Below are 16380 nucleotides of genomic sequence, written 5' to 3'. Positions count from 1 at the left end.
AATGTACATGGTCTGTATATTAAATACAATGAAAAATGCATAGTCCATTTCTGCTGGCTGGACTGAACTGAAGATCAATCCTCATAATTCAGACTGAAGGTTCAAATGAAAGTTTAGGATACATCTTGGAGCATATCATATTCCACTCTTCTAATGGTGGGCTATGCTTGTATTGTAGTCTGGGCCTCTCTAACCATTTAAAACTCCAACATTGTGGGTTTCATCTTATATCTGTGGACCATCCTAATTTGTTCTCCCAGAAGATTTATGGTGATTATTTTGAGGTTTTCATTCTTGCACAAAGCACAATGCTGTCTTCATTAGAAACCAGTTTGGCCTAAGAATTAAACATGAACATTACAAACAATTTCTAAAAACTTCTGAAATATATGCTTTGGGATATTTGCCAAGACTATGCTGATAGCACTTCCAATGGGGTGATATATTTAAGTATACCAAATCTGGAATGGTGTCTTGGTATGTATGTGGGGCAGGGCGGGGGGGGCGGGGGGGGCGGGTGTTTATTTCCTGGCAAATCACACATAAGATTAATGTGAGTAGAGAATCTGAAAAAAAAAAAAAAAAGTAAAAATAACCAAAGTGAAAATTAAAAAATAAAAAGGATGAATCACACAAGAGTTAAAATCCTGCCCAGTCATGTAAATAAGAATCATGGATATTCCTGCACAAACATGCATGTCCTCCCACCCTGTCCTGACTACCTGGAAGGGAACTCAGTGGAGGCGCTTTTATACAGTTATCTGAAATGCATTTGAATAACAGAATGATAGTGAATGCTGTCCTCAAATGTCAGTACAAATGCCAAAAGTAACAAGTAGCAGAGTATTGTAATTTACCTCAGTTCTCTTTTATTAGAGTATCAATTCACTATTGCTATATAACAAGCCATCCTAAAATCAAATAGCTTGATATAATTCCTTTATTTTCCAATGGGTTTTGTGTAGTGGGGTGGTGTTCTGATCTCTGTTGGTCTCCTCATGAGTCTGTAGTCAGCTATGGGTCAGCTGGGGTGTCTCTGCTGATCTTGGCTGGGCTTTCTAATGTACTAGGGGCTCAGCTATGGTGACTGATCTAGGGAGGGCTTGGCTGGAATAAACGGGCTCTGTCTACCAGTCCTCTTCTTCTCTGGAAGGCCCCCTGTATTTGTTCACATGACTCAGCCAGGGTTCTTAGTGAGAGCAGTGAAAATGCACCAAGGCCTGGTAAAGCACACTTTCACTTCCACCATATTTATTTGACCAAAACAATTTTTAAAAATCCTAAGTCCAGCCCAGATTCAAAGGTGGAGAAGAAGACTACACATCTGGATGGAAGAAGCTCACAGTCACATTGCCACAGACATGGAAACAGAAAAGAATTGGGACCACATGTGCAATAGTCTATCACTTGGGTACATTTTAATTAAAATGCCAGAGGCAAAAAACTAAGAGAGAATCTTAAAAGCAGCAAGAGAAAAACAGTTAGTTACCTACACGGGAGTATCCATACAACTGTCAGCTGATTTCTCAACAGAAACTGTGCAGGCCAGAAGGGAGTGGAAAGAAATATACAAAGTGATGAATAGCAAGAACCTACAACCAAGAATACTCTACCCAGCAAAAGCTATTATTTAGAATTGCAGGTCAGATAAAGAGCTTCACAGACAAGAAAAAGCTAAAGGAGTTTATCACAACCAAACCAGTATTATATGAAATACTGAAGGATATTCTTTAAGAAGAGGATGAAGAAGAAAAAGATAAAGATAAAAAATGATGAACAACAAAGTGAAAACAAATACATATCTATCAACAAGTGAATCTAAAAATCAAATGAATAAAAAATCTGATGAACAAAATAAACTGGTGAATGGAATAGAATCTGGAGCATGGAAATGGAACAGACTGACGATTCTCAGAGGGAAGGGGGTGTGGGGGGGTGCAGAAAGAGATTAAACAAAGATCTTATATGCATGTATGCAGTACCTATGGACACATACAATAGGGTGTCAAGGGCCTGAGGTGGGGTGGGAACCAGGTGGAGGGGAGCTATGGGGGGTAAAAAGAGGGATGTCTGTAATAATCTCCACAATAAAGGTTTTAAAAGAAAACTTAAAAAAAAATACATCTTCCTGGCCTGGTACAAGTATACCTCGGAGATAACATGGGTTAAGTTCCAGACCACCATAAGAAAGCATGAATTACAATAAAGCAATTTGTAATCTTTTTACTGATGGAGGGTACTGTCTTTCTATTTAAAAAAAAAAATAATAAAATAAAAAAAAAAAACCAAGATCTGTGAAATGCAATAAAGTGAACTTCAATAAAATCAGGCATGCTTCTATGTGAAAAAATATATATAAATAAATCAATACATACATACATACATACATACATACATACATACATACTGTGGTACTTCTACACAATGGAATACTATGCTACTGTAAAAAAGAAGGAACTCTTACCATTTGCAACACCATGGATGGACATAGAGAGCATTATGCTAAGCAAAATTAGCTAGTCAGAGAAAGATAAATATCACATGATCTCACTCATTTGTGGAATATAATGAACAACATAAACTGATGAACAAAAATAGATTCAGAGACATAGAAGCTTCCAACCGACGGTAAAACCTCAGGGAAAGACAAGGGAATGGGGAGAAGGGGGTTAAACATCAACCAAAGGACTTCTATGCATACATGTAAGCATAACCCATGGACACAGACAGTAGGGGGGTGAGGGCATGTGCTGGGGAATGGGAGCAGCCGTGGAGAGGTTAATGGGGGGAAAGCAGACATATGTAACACTTTAAACAATAAAAAATTTAAATTTAAAAAAAGAATAAATTACAGGGCAGGAGACTTAGAGAGACCACACACAGTTTTCTTTTCCATTTACCCCAAACAGCAGCCAGGTGAGAAGGAAAATCTCTGATGTTTTAAATATATTTTTATTTATTTCAGAGAGGAAGGGAGAGGGGGAGAGAGAAATGTCAATGATGAGAGAGAATCCTTGACCAGCTGCCTCATGCACTTTCACTACTGGGGATTGAACCCCCAACCCAGGCATGTGCCCTTGACCAGAATTGAATGCAGGAATCTTCAGTCTGCAGGTCAAACCGGTTAGGGCTCCTTTGCTGATTTTAATCACTATCCTCTCCCTATAATATACTGTGACCTGGAGTATAACAGCTTTCTAGGTTATTCGTCTGAAGGAATCATTCATCTGTAGCCCAAGCCAGCATTCTCCCAGCCAACCTCTTTGGAGATCTTCATCGCCCTTGTCAGTGAATGATAGGTTCTTGTTCATTTGTTATTTCCTCTCTCTCCTCTGGACTGAATGGAAAGCTGAAACCTTGTCTACAACTCTCCTAAGAGCAGAAGACCAAGGTGGTCAAGGATCAGGTCCTAGCTCTGCCACTGTCTGGCGGTGTGGCCCTGGGTGAGCAATGTCACCTGTCTGTTCTGCAGTCTCCCTCTCTGTAAAACAAGAACATGAGCACAAGTTCCTCATTCATAGACCAGTGGGAGATGGATGGGCTGTTTTGTTAAGGCCCAGAAAGGCCTCTATAAGCACTAGCTTCTAAGTTCTGGTCACTTCCCAGTAGGGAGAGTTCAGTTCAGGACAAATGAGCTAAGACAGCCCCTCTGAGGCCTTTGACATGGAGAGGCAGGAGGAAACCAGAGAAGCCCAGATGGTGGAGAGGGGGACAGAAGAAGTGCCAGGAAGGGCTGGACATCCAGAGCCATTCCTGTGGCTCTGGTCCCACACTGGCCTGCCAGGGCTATTTGGGACTGCCCCAAAAGCCAGGTCCCTGGTCACCACAGGTGAGGAGGTCCTGGGGAGTGGCAGAGCTGAGTAGGAAGGAAAGGATAGGGGAAAAACAAAATCTACCATCAGAGCTCCTAGGAGAAAATATGTGGGAAGAACTGGAAGGTGGGTGATCAGAGCACTGGCGCTATGGCTACAGCAGGCAATGGAGGGCCCCCCAAAAAAGGCTGTTCTGGAAAGCGGCCAGTCTGGCCTGGCCTGGGAGGATGCCACCTTTCCTCTCAATGCCCTGGAGATGCTGCTGGACTTCTGGACACAGCCCTACCCACCCCCCAGGGAGGAAAGTCCTCCTCCTCACCCCTGCTTCCAGCCTCTGCCACATAGGATTTTATGGGTGCTCATGCCATATATTTTCAGGACAAAGGAATCAGAAGCACATGGTCTGAGTCTCCAGGGAGCAGTATTTCTGGAAACAAGACTGAAAGGAAAAGAACAGAGCCAGAGGGGGAGTATTGGGGAGTATTGGGAGTATTGAGAGGCAAAGGGAGGAGGTTCCTGGCTCTGAGTAGGCTACGCCCCTCTCAATACCCACACCACCAGAGCTCTCACATCAGGACCACGCCTTAGCTGGGGATGAGGCCATTGTGGACCCAAGTGCAACCTGGAACCTGGGCATCTTCCTCTGCCTCTCTGGGCCTCAGTGTCTTTCCTAGTGGCCCCAGCGCTCAGGTCAAAATACTGGAGTCATCTATGTTTATCTCTGTCTCTGTTCATCTCTACACCTTGACCCCTGCATCAGCAAACTCTTAGGGCTCTACTTTCAAAATCCGTCCAGAATCCACTCACTTTTCACCTCCTCCATGGCCTACCCTGGGCCAGCACCATTATTTTCCACTTGTACTACTGCAGGGGTCTTTCAGCTCCCACTCCACCACTACCCCACAGGCTGCTCCCCTAACAGTGGCCAGAGGGTAACCTCGACCTAAGAACCCTTGGTGGCTCCCACCTCACTCAAAACAGAAGTGGAACTCCTCCTCAGGACTCACAAGTCTCTATAAGTCCTGCCCTGTCCCCTTCCTGCCATTATCTCCGTCTACTGTCCCCTCACTATTTTCTCCAGTCCCACTGGTTTCCTACTGTTCCTGTCTTCGTTGTTTATGTTGAGTAGTGGATACAAACAAGCAAGAGAGAGAGCGGGGGGGGGGGGGGGGAAAGGGGGGGATGCATGCACTCACCTACTTGCAAAAATTTATTTGTAACCTCAAACAAATACTGGTGAGACATAAGGGGTCGTTCCCAGACATGCACAGAGAAAAGAACCATCTGAGTTGCCCCTTCCAATCTGACAATCTGAGGTGCAACAACACAGGACTGGGCCCCGTTGTTTCAGCTCCCAATCATAAATGTGTCATTTTCATAGTCTTTGTAGTGCCACATGATTCACATGTTTGTGCTTTCTGTTGGTGATGTCACTGTTGAAGCTGGCCCCCAAGTATTGCGCTGAAACACTCACTAGTGTATCTAAGTACAAGGAGGCTGTGATGTGACTTATGGAGAAAATATGTGTTAGAGAAGCTTTATTCAGACATGGCTTATAGGGATGTTGGCCATGAGCTCAATGTTAATGGATCAATACTACATATTAAATTAAATGTTTTTAAATAGAAATACATGCTCTGATACCAAGTCTATATTCCTCCTTCATCTTCCACATTCAAGGACCATGGCAATTGCATTAGCCTCACCTATGTACTTATTGCCAACTTTAGTTGACAAAATATTTTTTAAATCTTTATTGTTGAAAGTATTATGTATGTCCCCTTCCTTTTTCCCCCCATTGACCTCTTCTAGCCTGCCCTGCACCCCAACCCAGGCCTTCACCACCCTATTGTCTGTGTCCATGGACTATGCATATATGCATACAAGTTCTTTGGTTCATCTCTTCTCACCCACCCACCCTCCCACGCCAGTTGACATACAATATTATATTAGTTTCACTTATATAACTTAGTTAAGATGCAATGTTTATATAAATTAAAGTAATCACTGTAATAAGTCAAGTAGCCATCTGTCGCCATACATAATTATAGCAGTATTATTGGCACTACTCCCTATTCTGTGCACTGTAGACACATGACTTATTTAATATCTGGATGTTTGTACTTCTTCATCCCCTTCCTCTTGTCCCCCCCCCCAAAGCCTCTCCTCTTTACCAACCATCAGTTTGTTCTCTGTATCTATAAGTTTGTTTCTGTTTCACTTGCTTGTTTTTAAATTCCACATATAAGTGAAATCATATGAAATTTGTTTCTTTTGTTTGAGTTATTTCACTTCACATAATACTCTCTATATTCATCCATGTTACTGCAAATGGCAATATTTCATTATTTTTATGGCTGAGTAATATTGCCACATCTTCGTTATCCATTCATCTATCAGTAGACACATAGGTCGCTTCCATTTCTTGGCTATTGTAATCAATGCTGCAATAAAGATAGGGGTGCATATATCCTTTGAAAGTATTGTTTTCATTTCATTCAGGCATATACTCAGAAGTAGAATGCTGAGTCAGATGGTAATTCCATTTTTTAACTTTTTGTAAAATCTCCATTTTTGCATACTGGCTGCATCAATTTGCAATCCCACCAACAATGAATGAGGGTTTCTATTGTCCACATCCTCACAAACACTTGTTGTTTGTTGACTTTTTATGATACCCATTCTGGCATGTGTGGGCTATTATCTCCTTGTGTTTTTGATTGCATTTCCCTGATAATTTGTGATGTTGAGCATCTTTTCATGTGTTTGTTCGTCATCTGTATGTCTGTTTAGAGCAATGCCTGCTCAGGTCTTCTGCCCATTTTAAAATTGAATTGTTTGCTGTTTATTTTGAGTTATATGAGTTAACTATATATTTTGGATATTAAGCCCTTATCAGATATATCATTTGCCAATATCTTCTTCCATTGAGTAGGTTGCCTTTTTGTCTTGTTGATGTTGATTTTCTGTGCAAAGCTATTTTATTTAATGTGGTACCATTTGTTAATGTTTGCTTTAAATACCTGGCTTATTTTATCTGAAAGTCAGCTGATTAGCAAACATATCCTATCTACTACCTTAATCCTCCCTTGCTATGAAAAATGACATGTTACAATTTTCTGGGGCTAGGATGTGAGCATCTTTTGGAGGTGCTCACTCTGCATACTATAAATCTTTTTCAGTAATATATTATTTGTTTCTCAATGACATTTACATAAAAGAATTTAAAAAGGCATGTTTCAGGCGTATATTACATGACATCATTAATAAACCCTTATATAAAATAAGTGAACAACAAATTTATAACAGCCTCCTGAATGAGTGACTCCCTTATTTGCTCAAAATTACATGCAACTGAGATTTTTTAAAAATTCTAAAACTACCTGCACCTGAATCTAACAGAGAACCACAGCCTTCTACTCAATGAGAGGTCCTCAGACCACGGCCTGCAGCATGAATATCACATGGGTGATTTTTTTTTTCTTTATTGATTAAGGTATTACATATGTGTCCTTATTCCCCCATTACTCCCCACCTCCCATTCATGCCCCCACCCCTCTGTTGTCTGTGTCCATTGATTAGGCTTATATGCATGCCTATAAGTCCTTTGGTTGATCTGGGTGATGGTTTTGATTCTCAGCATCTCAAGCCCACCAGGAACTGATAATTCAGATTCTGTATTCAAACTAGACTCCTGGGTGACTCATATGCACAGTGAAGTTGGAAAAGGGTTTAGACTATATTTTCTCACCGGTTCATGCTGACATTTGGGGTAAGATAACTACCTGTGTTGGGTATTGTCAGTGTTCAGCAGCATCCTTCAGACATTGCCAAATACACCTGAGGCAAGCTCATCTCTGTTTGAGAAGTAGAAGCACCCTGACAGAATTCTGAACAAAGCCCCATGTCTTATCAGTTTAAGCTGTGAGCAGATCAGTAAACTCCTTCTAGCCCCATTTCTGCAATGGGGAAGAGAGTTCATAGAAATACTCATACAATGGACTTTTCTAAAAGTTAAGTCAGATAATTCCTATAAGATGGTAAGCTCTGGTGATGTGACATAAAAATATCTACATGTAGCTCTTATAATTTATAGATATTTTATGAGGCATCAAATGGTATCTCTTAACTTGTGATATGCATATAGCATCCCTAATTTTTGACAAATGTGTCAGGAAGCCAAAGAGTGTGGTGCCCAGGACGGCATCTCAAACGAACGCAGTTCTACCTTGTGAAAGAGGAGAAAAGTAACTTTCCAGAGATATCAGGTCTGTGTCCCACCACAAATCAGACTTTGAAGAAAACATGATGTCAGGGATGGGATAAGGTTAGGCCTCTGAAAAACATGTAAGATCAAGACAAGGTGCCCTAACTGGTTTGGCTCAGTGGATAGAGCGTCGGCCTGCGAACTGAAGGGTCCCAGGTTCGATTCCGGTCAAGGGCATGTACCTTGGTTGCGGTCACATCCCCAGTAGGGGGTGTGCAGGAGGCAGCTGATCGATGTTTCTCTCTCATCGATGTTTCTAACTCTCTATCCTTCTCCCTTCCTCTCTGTAAAAATAATCAAAAAAATCATATAAAAATATTTTAAAAAAAGACAAGGCGTCATAAAAAGTGAGTTCATTTGACCACTATCCTGGTCTCCTGGGATCAGAGAATCATTAGGAAAATTTTCCTTTCTGCTTATTCTAGAGCCCCAGAGGGAAATCACCTGCTTAGAAGTTGGAATGAGATGAGGGAAATGTGCCTGATGATCAGATATAGAGAGAGCTGTAACTATCTCCCCTGTGCAGTCCTCAGCTTGTACAAAGCTGGGGGAAAGCACATGGCTGTTGCTTTTGATTCCTAAGTCTGGCTCAGATACTGACTGAAGCTTCACTCCTTCCTGCTGTCTCGTGAAGGGACAAGAGCTTCAGTCTCCATCATCAACCATCCAGGGAGCAATTCAGACTTCCACACGGAGACCTTCCTCTCAGAGACCCATCCAGGTGAGCCTGGGAGGCCAGTAGGTACAACAGGAAAGGGTCAGGGAGGATGGAAACTGGGACTTTTACCTGAGTCACTGTGACCCTAATCAGCCTAGTCCAGAGACAAGGAAGTATTGTGTCTATATTCTTGGTTAAGTAACTAATATGTAATTAATTTAGTTAATACATTAATAAAGATGTGTTTGTTTGAATCTGCATTACAAAGACCTTAGTTGAGAATTAAGTGATGGGAATGGATGTCCAGTGGGATGACTCCATGGAATGAGTGAGATGCATAAAATGATTGCAGTAAAATGAGAATACATCTGAGGAGTTTTGTTGTTCGGGGAGAAGAAAATAGAGTATTAGTTGTGGAGAACAGTGCAGTGGAGTGAGAGTGTTTGCATTAAATTTCAAAGATGGGGTGTGTTTGAGCATGTTTTGTATTTACTGAAAAGACCCTGACCAGTCAGGGAGATAGTACCTTACAGAGCAGTGCATGAAACAGTCATTACAGTGTCTCCTCTCATGCAGGGTATTCACATGAAAAAAATATATTATTTAATAAAGCTAAAGAGGAATACTAAATAGTGTTACTTTGAATTATTTTATTCCTGGCAGGTTGCATATATTCTTGGATTTGTTGCCCATTTACTTTCTCTGTTGGAATAATTGGCAGGTATTCCTACCCTACATTCAGCCTTTCCCCCCAGTGGTCATACATTCTCTACTTTTAATGAGAAAGTCTGGCATGCACTCAGGGCATACAAACTGAGGACTGGCCAACTACTAGGCAAAGGCATAGGGGGCTGAGTAAAAAAGTCACTATAGTTTATAGATGGAGAAATAGAGGTCACCCATTGTTCCTTAACTCTTAATGCCACGGAGGCAGCACAGTCCGTTTACACTTATGCAGTGAGGCCTTCACTGTCCCAGCTCAGGGAAAGGTGGGTTGTGGGGGGAGGGGGGCGAAATCATCAAATCTAGTTAAAATTTCATTTCCACTTCATGTGAGTTTTTAACATGAAATGCCCTAAACCAAGGGAAGTTAATGAGGGAAGAGGCTTAAACTCAGTTCTGCCAAACAAGTTTTATTGAATAAATGTCTATATTACAATCCTACAGCTGCTGGGAATACTAGTTGTTTTAAGGAACTAGTATTCCCATACTAGTTGCTTAAAGCAAAGCTATGCTCTTACAGTCTGGATGTCGGAAGCTTGAAATGAGTCTAAGTGGCTAATATTAAGGTGTGTGCAGGGGTAGATAGGGTCCTTCTATAGGAGGCATGGATAATGCCCTCTCCACAAACATAGACACACACACACACACACACACAGGCCTTATATGGCTTGAGAAATCATTTGGTCAGGCCCTGCCAAGGCATTAGGGGTGAGTTAATTAATATAGCAAGCTAATTTTTAAGTTGATAGTTTTGTATGCCTCTGGGATGATGTTATAAATATCCAAATGGTCCTTGGCAGAAAAAAGGTTCCCCACCCCTGTTTAGAGGCTCAGGAGAGGACCTGTTTCTCTCTGATGCCGGTTAGTGTGCTTGGCTGCCACCTCTTGGCTCATGTTCCTTCCTCCATCTTCAAGCCAGCTGTGTAGCATTTTCAAAATCTCTCTGAGACCAACTCCTTTGTCTCTCTCTTCAACGTTAACAGAACCACTGTGCTTACCTTAGTCCCACCTGGATGAGCCTGGCTCATCCTCTATCCTAAAGGCAGCCGATTAACAAGCCTGTTCCATCTGCTACCCTCATCCTCCCCCTTGTCATATAAATATCATATTCGGGTGCTTGGAAATTGGAGTGACAGGAGGGAAATGTGCCAGCCTCTCAGCTTGTGTAACCTTAGGCTGGGAGGGCATGGTTATGTTTATTCCTCACTGTTATTTGTTTGTATGGAGCCCAATTCTGGCTGGGGACTGATGCTGCACACCTTCCAGCTGTCTTTCCTCTGAACAGAACTTTACTCTCTATCATCAACCATTCAGGGAGGAATTCAAACATCCCCACCATGACCTTCCTCTCATAGATCTTATCCAGGTGAGTCCAAAACCCAGCTGACCCTGCATGAGAGGATCACAGAGAATGGAAACAGGAACATTTACCTGTTGTCACCTGAGAGCCCATTCGTCTTAGCCCAGAGGCAAGAGATTGCTGTTTGTTTGCTTGATTAATTAATGTATTTATTTCAGTGGCTACCTAAGAATTCATAGTGTGACTGCTACTCACACCTTTAATGGTCTTTCATACTCTTTTATCATTAAATTTCTATTACATTAATGCTACTGAAATGTGTTTAAATTATGAAATTCAAACTGTGGTTCTAATCGGGCATGATTCCGCTCCCCCCCCCCCCCAAGAGAGACATTGAGCTATGTCCTGACAGGTTTGTGACTGTCACACTGCAGAGGGGTGGGTGAAGGCAGGGATGCTGTAAGCAACCTTCAATTCACAGGACAGAGAACAGTCTGTCCCGGAATGCCAACAGTGCTGAGGCTGAGAAACTCTGAGTTAAATAGCATCACTATTTGTAACACTTATAGCTGACTTCAGGTTGTTTTCCAAAATTGTAACACTTTCTGCCAGTAAAATTGGAGTACCCATTTTGCTACCATTTAAAAAATTCAACCTCAGGCCAGCAGGCATGGCTCAGTGGTTGAGTGCCCAGGGCAGGGCACATTCCAGGGTTGCTAGTTCCATCCCCAGAAAAGGGTGGGGGTGGGGTGCAGGATGCAGCAGATCAGTGATTCTCTCTCGCCATTGATGCTTCTGTCTCTCTCCCTCTCCCTTCCTCTCTGAAATCAATAAAAATATTTTTTAATTAAAAGTTCCATACCCAATCAACGTGACTGCTCTTTCAGTTTTTTCCCAGGCTAATAGCTACAAAAGACACTTCTTGTTGTTTCCTCAAACTATTACTCAGTTTCTGCAAATTTCATTTATTTTCCCATTTTTTGTATAGCATTACAAATTTTTCTAGAAATTATTCTTTGTCAATTGACTTTTGTAGGACATTTCTTACCATAAAATTTTTAACATTTTATTTAAATACTAGACGCCCGGTGCACGAAGTTTGTGCACGGAGGTCCCTCAGCCCACCCTGCACCCTCTACAATCCAGGAGCTCTCAGGGGATGTCCCACTCCCCGTGGTTCTCTGCTCTCTGCGGGCCTGGAGGTTTCCCTGCAGCCATGGAGATGAAGCCCCCATGCTCTGCCCTCCGCTCTCTGCCTGCCTCCGCCATGTGCCATGCGAAGGAAGCCCCAATGCCCTGCAGTGTGCTCTGTCTGCCAGGCCTGGGGCCTTCGCCAACACTGACACACTAAGGAAGCCCCCATGCCCTGTTGTCCTGGCTCTGTCTGTGGGGTCTGGGGGTGTTCCTGCCGCCAACTTGCTAAGAAAGCCCCCAAGCCCTGCTGTCTGGGCTCTGTCTGCCATGTCTGGGGACTTCCCCATCACTGCCACGCTAAGGAAGCCCCCAATCCCTGCTGTCCGGGTTCTGTGTGCTGAGCCTGGGGCTTCCCTGCTGGCGCCTCGCTAAGGAAGCCTCCAATCCCTGCTGTCTGGGCTCTGTGTGCTGAGCATGGGGGGGTTCCCGCGGCCTCTGTGCTAAGGAAGCCTCCAAGCCCTGCTGTCTGGGATCTGTTTGCTGGGCCTGGGCCTTCCCTGCTGCCGCTGCGCTAAGGAAGCCTCCATGCCCTGCTGTCCAGGCTCTGTTTGCAGGGCCTGGGGCTTCCCCCGCCATCACCCTGCAAACGAAGTTTCTATGCCCTTCTATCTGGGCTCTGACTGCTGGGCATGGGATTGTTCCAGTCGCCGATGCGCTAAGGAAGTCCACAGGCCCTGCTGTCCTGGCTCTGTTTGCTGGGCCTGGGGCTTCCCTGCTGCCTCTGTGCTAAGGAGGCTCCCATGCCCTGCTGTCTGGGCTCTGTGTGCTGGGCCTAGGGCTTCCCTGCTGCCGCTGTGCTAAGGAAGCTCCCATGCCCTGCTGTCTGGGCTCTGTGTGCTGGGCCTGGGGGTGTTTCCACGGCCTCTGTGCTAAGGAAGTCCCCAAGCCCTGCTGTCCTGGCTCTGTTTGCTGAGCCTGGGGCTTCCCCGCTGCCACCACACTAAGGAAACCTCTATGCCCTGCTGTCCTGGCTCTGTCTGCCTTGTCTGGGGGCAAATCAAGCCTCGCTGCTTGGTCTCCCCTAACCCCGGCGGGGCTGACAGGCCCAGACACTGCAGCAGTGGTGGAAGCGGGAAAGCTGGATCTGCCCCCTCCGGAGGCGGCTCTAGCCTCGCTGCTCCTGCGGACAGGCCGGACACTCCAGCAGCAGGGCTGAGGAGACTGGGCGCCACTATCTTGTGGCTATGGAGGCCGCCATTTTGTCATGGAATGGCAGTTAATTTGCATATTACTCTATTATTAGATAGGATATCTATTTGCTAACCACTGAGTTTCTTGCTTTATTGAGTCGTATTTGCTCACCTGTAAATTTTATATGTAGTTTCTAGTGGTCATCAAAAATGTATTGGTGATTCTTACACTGAGTTTGTAATCCCTATGACATCTTGCAAGATGTCAGAGAGCAAGGACCAATTCAATATTCTTTCATATCAATAGCCATTTATGCCAGCTTTCATATAACAATTCAAATGTTTTTAATTATATTGAAGTATAAGCTTGCCATATGGTAAATGTTCGTGTGCATTGAAACCTAATTCCAGATTCATTAAATGAATCATAGTTGAACATATGCTATGTGCCAGAACATTCTAGGAATATTATGCATTATATACTTTTAGATCTAGGTCTTTACAATTTAATAGTCAACCCATATTGATATTCTTATTTGACTGTATTTTATGTCTTGTTTCAGTTAGTGTTTAATTCTCCATTCAATTCTGGGTACTATTGTTATTTTGAAACTACTCATTTTAACCTGGTTACATTATCTCATCTTTTTTCTTTTTTTTTTCATTTTATCACTGTTCACTGGGAATTGATTCCACAGCCCAGACATGTGCCCTGACCAGAAATCCAACCATGACCTTTTGGATCATAGTTCGATGCTCAATCACTAAGTGACACCAGCAAGCCAAAAGCTTTTTTTAAGGAAAAAAAAAATATTTTTTGAGCCAAATGCCAGCCAAGAAAAGTGTTGGGGCATAAAGTTTAAACCACCAGCAGCAGAGTGAAGTAAGTACAAAAGACATGTCCAAGTCCTAGAGTTTACTGGCTCTTTACACTTCATGTTTTAGGAAAGAAACATGTAAGCTCTTTTGAAACGACTTACATTGGCTACAGATCCTGGGTGGGGTGGGTTCAGGTAAAGTGGGGGCAGGTCTTGAATAGGTACTAATGAAGAATATTTACTACTTTGATTGGTTACAGGCAGCAGTCCTGAAAGCTCATGAGCATGCAAGATGCAGGGGCATCTAATGCTCTCTACAGAAGTTGATTCAAGTTCCAACATACATTCAGGAACGTGAGTAGTCTTTTGTAAGTGGGCCACAGCTTTTAGCTGGTTGACTACTATTGTTTTTCTCAAACTCTCTAGCCCCAGTGTATTAAATTTAGAACATCACAGAACATTCCCCTTTTCACTTATTTGAGGTCTCTGTTCAAATGTCACCTAATTTGCAGACCTACCTACAAACCCATGAAAAACAGAACTCCCTATTCATTGTCTCTTTTAGATGTGCTTTCCTTTTCTTCATACCACTGCCAACAGCTAAAGTAATTTAGTATTTTATTACTTGCTTCTAAATTCTTTCTCCCTCATTGGACTGTAGGTACTTTTGTTCTCACAACCTGGACGGTGCCTAAAACATAGTCAGCACTCAATTTGTATTCCTGAGAAACATGAAGAAATTCTCATTAAAACTTTAGAATACATGAACCCCTCAGATACATAGGTGATTGGGACAAATATTCCATATTATGGATGGCACTGGATAGCCCCTAAAGGGGACCATAAAAATTTAAAAGTAATGTCTAACCTGCAAAATATAAATTGTCACATTTTAGTGAAAATCAGTGATGTTACTTCTATCTTTCCTGATAGTCAACTCCACCACATGGAACCTGTGAATTTTACACAAATTTCAGAGTTTGTTCTTCTGGGATTTTCAGAGAAACCAGAACTGCAGCCCCTCATATTTGGACTTTTCCTCTCCATGTACATGATCACTGTATTTGGAAACCTGCTCATCATCCTGGCCGTCAGTTCCGACTCCCACCTCCACACACCCATGTACTTCTTCCTCTCCAACCTGTCCTTGGTAGACATCTGTTTCACATCCACCACCGTCCCTAAGATGCTGGTGAACATCCAGACACAGAGCAAAGCCATCACCTATGCAGGATGCATCACCCAGATATGTTTTTATATACATTTTGCTGGGTTGGATATTTTCCTCTTGACTGTGATGGCCTATGACCGGTTTGTGGCCATCTGCCACCCCCTGCACTACACTGTCATCATGAACTCTCGGCTCTGTGGACTGCTGGTACTGATATGCTGGATCATGAGTGTCCTGAATTCCTTGCTACAATGCTCAGTGACATTACGACTGTCCTTCTGCATGGACATGGAAATCCCTCACTTCTTCTGTGAACTCAATCAGATGATCAAACTTGCCTGTTCTGACACATTTCTCAATAACATGGTGACTTATTTTTCAGTTCTTCTGCTTGGTGGTGGTCCTTTCGCTGGGATTCTTTACTCATATTCTAAAATAGTGTCCTGCATACATGGAATGTTATCTGCTCAAGGGAAGTATAAAGCATTTTCTGCTTGTGCGTCTCACCTCTCAGTTGTCCTCTTATTTTATTGTACAATCCTAGGAGTATACCTCAGCTCTGCTGCTACCCACAATGGACACTCAAGTGCAACAGCCTCGGTGATATATTCTGTGGTCACACCCATGTTGAACCCCTTCATCTATAGTCTCAGGAACAAGGACATTAAACAGGCTCTGAAAGCATTCTTTGTGAAGGAAACTACAAACTGGCCAGTTGTCCTAATACTGAAGGTGTGCCCATGATGGCAGAGGTCAAAGGCTCAGAGTCAGATACTGTGATTACTTTCCTACTATATAAGTAGAACTTGCTTTTTCCATTGATTTCTTTGAATTTCTATTTCTCTGACCTCATCTTCTCTATTCAGTTTATGTAACTCAATTAAGTTTTCTGCTCTCTCAGATATCCAACAACTTATCTCTTTGCTGTTTTCCTACTTTCCAAAACTTATTTCCTTATGGATCAGATATTTGGAAAATCCCATTTACCTAATGGACAACATGGATTTTTTTTAGAATAATTTTTCTCAAATGACATACATTATATTGCATCAAATAATTTTTGTAACTAAAAGAATCATCCTGAATGATTTTCCTATGGGGAAAAAAACTACAATTAATGAACCCCACTGGTGTTGCTCGGTGCTTGAGCCTCAACCCATAAATATGCATGTATGCAGTACCTATGGACACATACAATAGGGTGTCAAGGGCCTGAGGTGGGGTGGGAACCAGGTGGAGGGGAGCTATGGGGGGTAAAAAGAAGGATGTCTGTAACAATCTCCACAATAAAGGTTTTAAAAGAAAAC

General features: G+C 42.8%; 1 protein-coding gene across 1 annotated transcript; it reads left to right on the top strand.

Moving 5' to 3' along the window:
- The first annotated feature begins 14848 nt into the window (after positions 1-14848).
- Positions 14849-15850, top strand: LOC129149281 (olfactory receptor 7A17-like). The gene has a single exon (XM_054716857.1). The coding sequence runs from the start codon at positions 14849-14851 to the stop codon at positions 15815-15817; it is 969 nt and encodes a 322-aa protein (XP_054572832.1). The 3' UTR covers positions 15818-15850.
- The last annotated feature ends 530 nt before the right edge of the window (positions 15851-16380 follow it).

Source organism: Eptesicus fuscus, chromosome 6, assembly GCF_027574615.1.
Source record: "Eptesicus fuscus isolate TK198812 chromosome 6, DD_ASM_mEF_20220401, whole genome shotgun sequence".
Classification (NCBI taxonomy): domain Eukaryota; kingdom Metazoa; phylum Chordata; class Mammalia; order Chiroptera; family Vespertilionidae; genus Eptesicus; species Eptesicus fuscus.
This window is presented reverse-complemented; position numbering and strand designations above follow the sequence as displayed.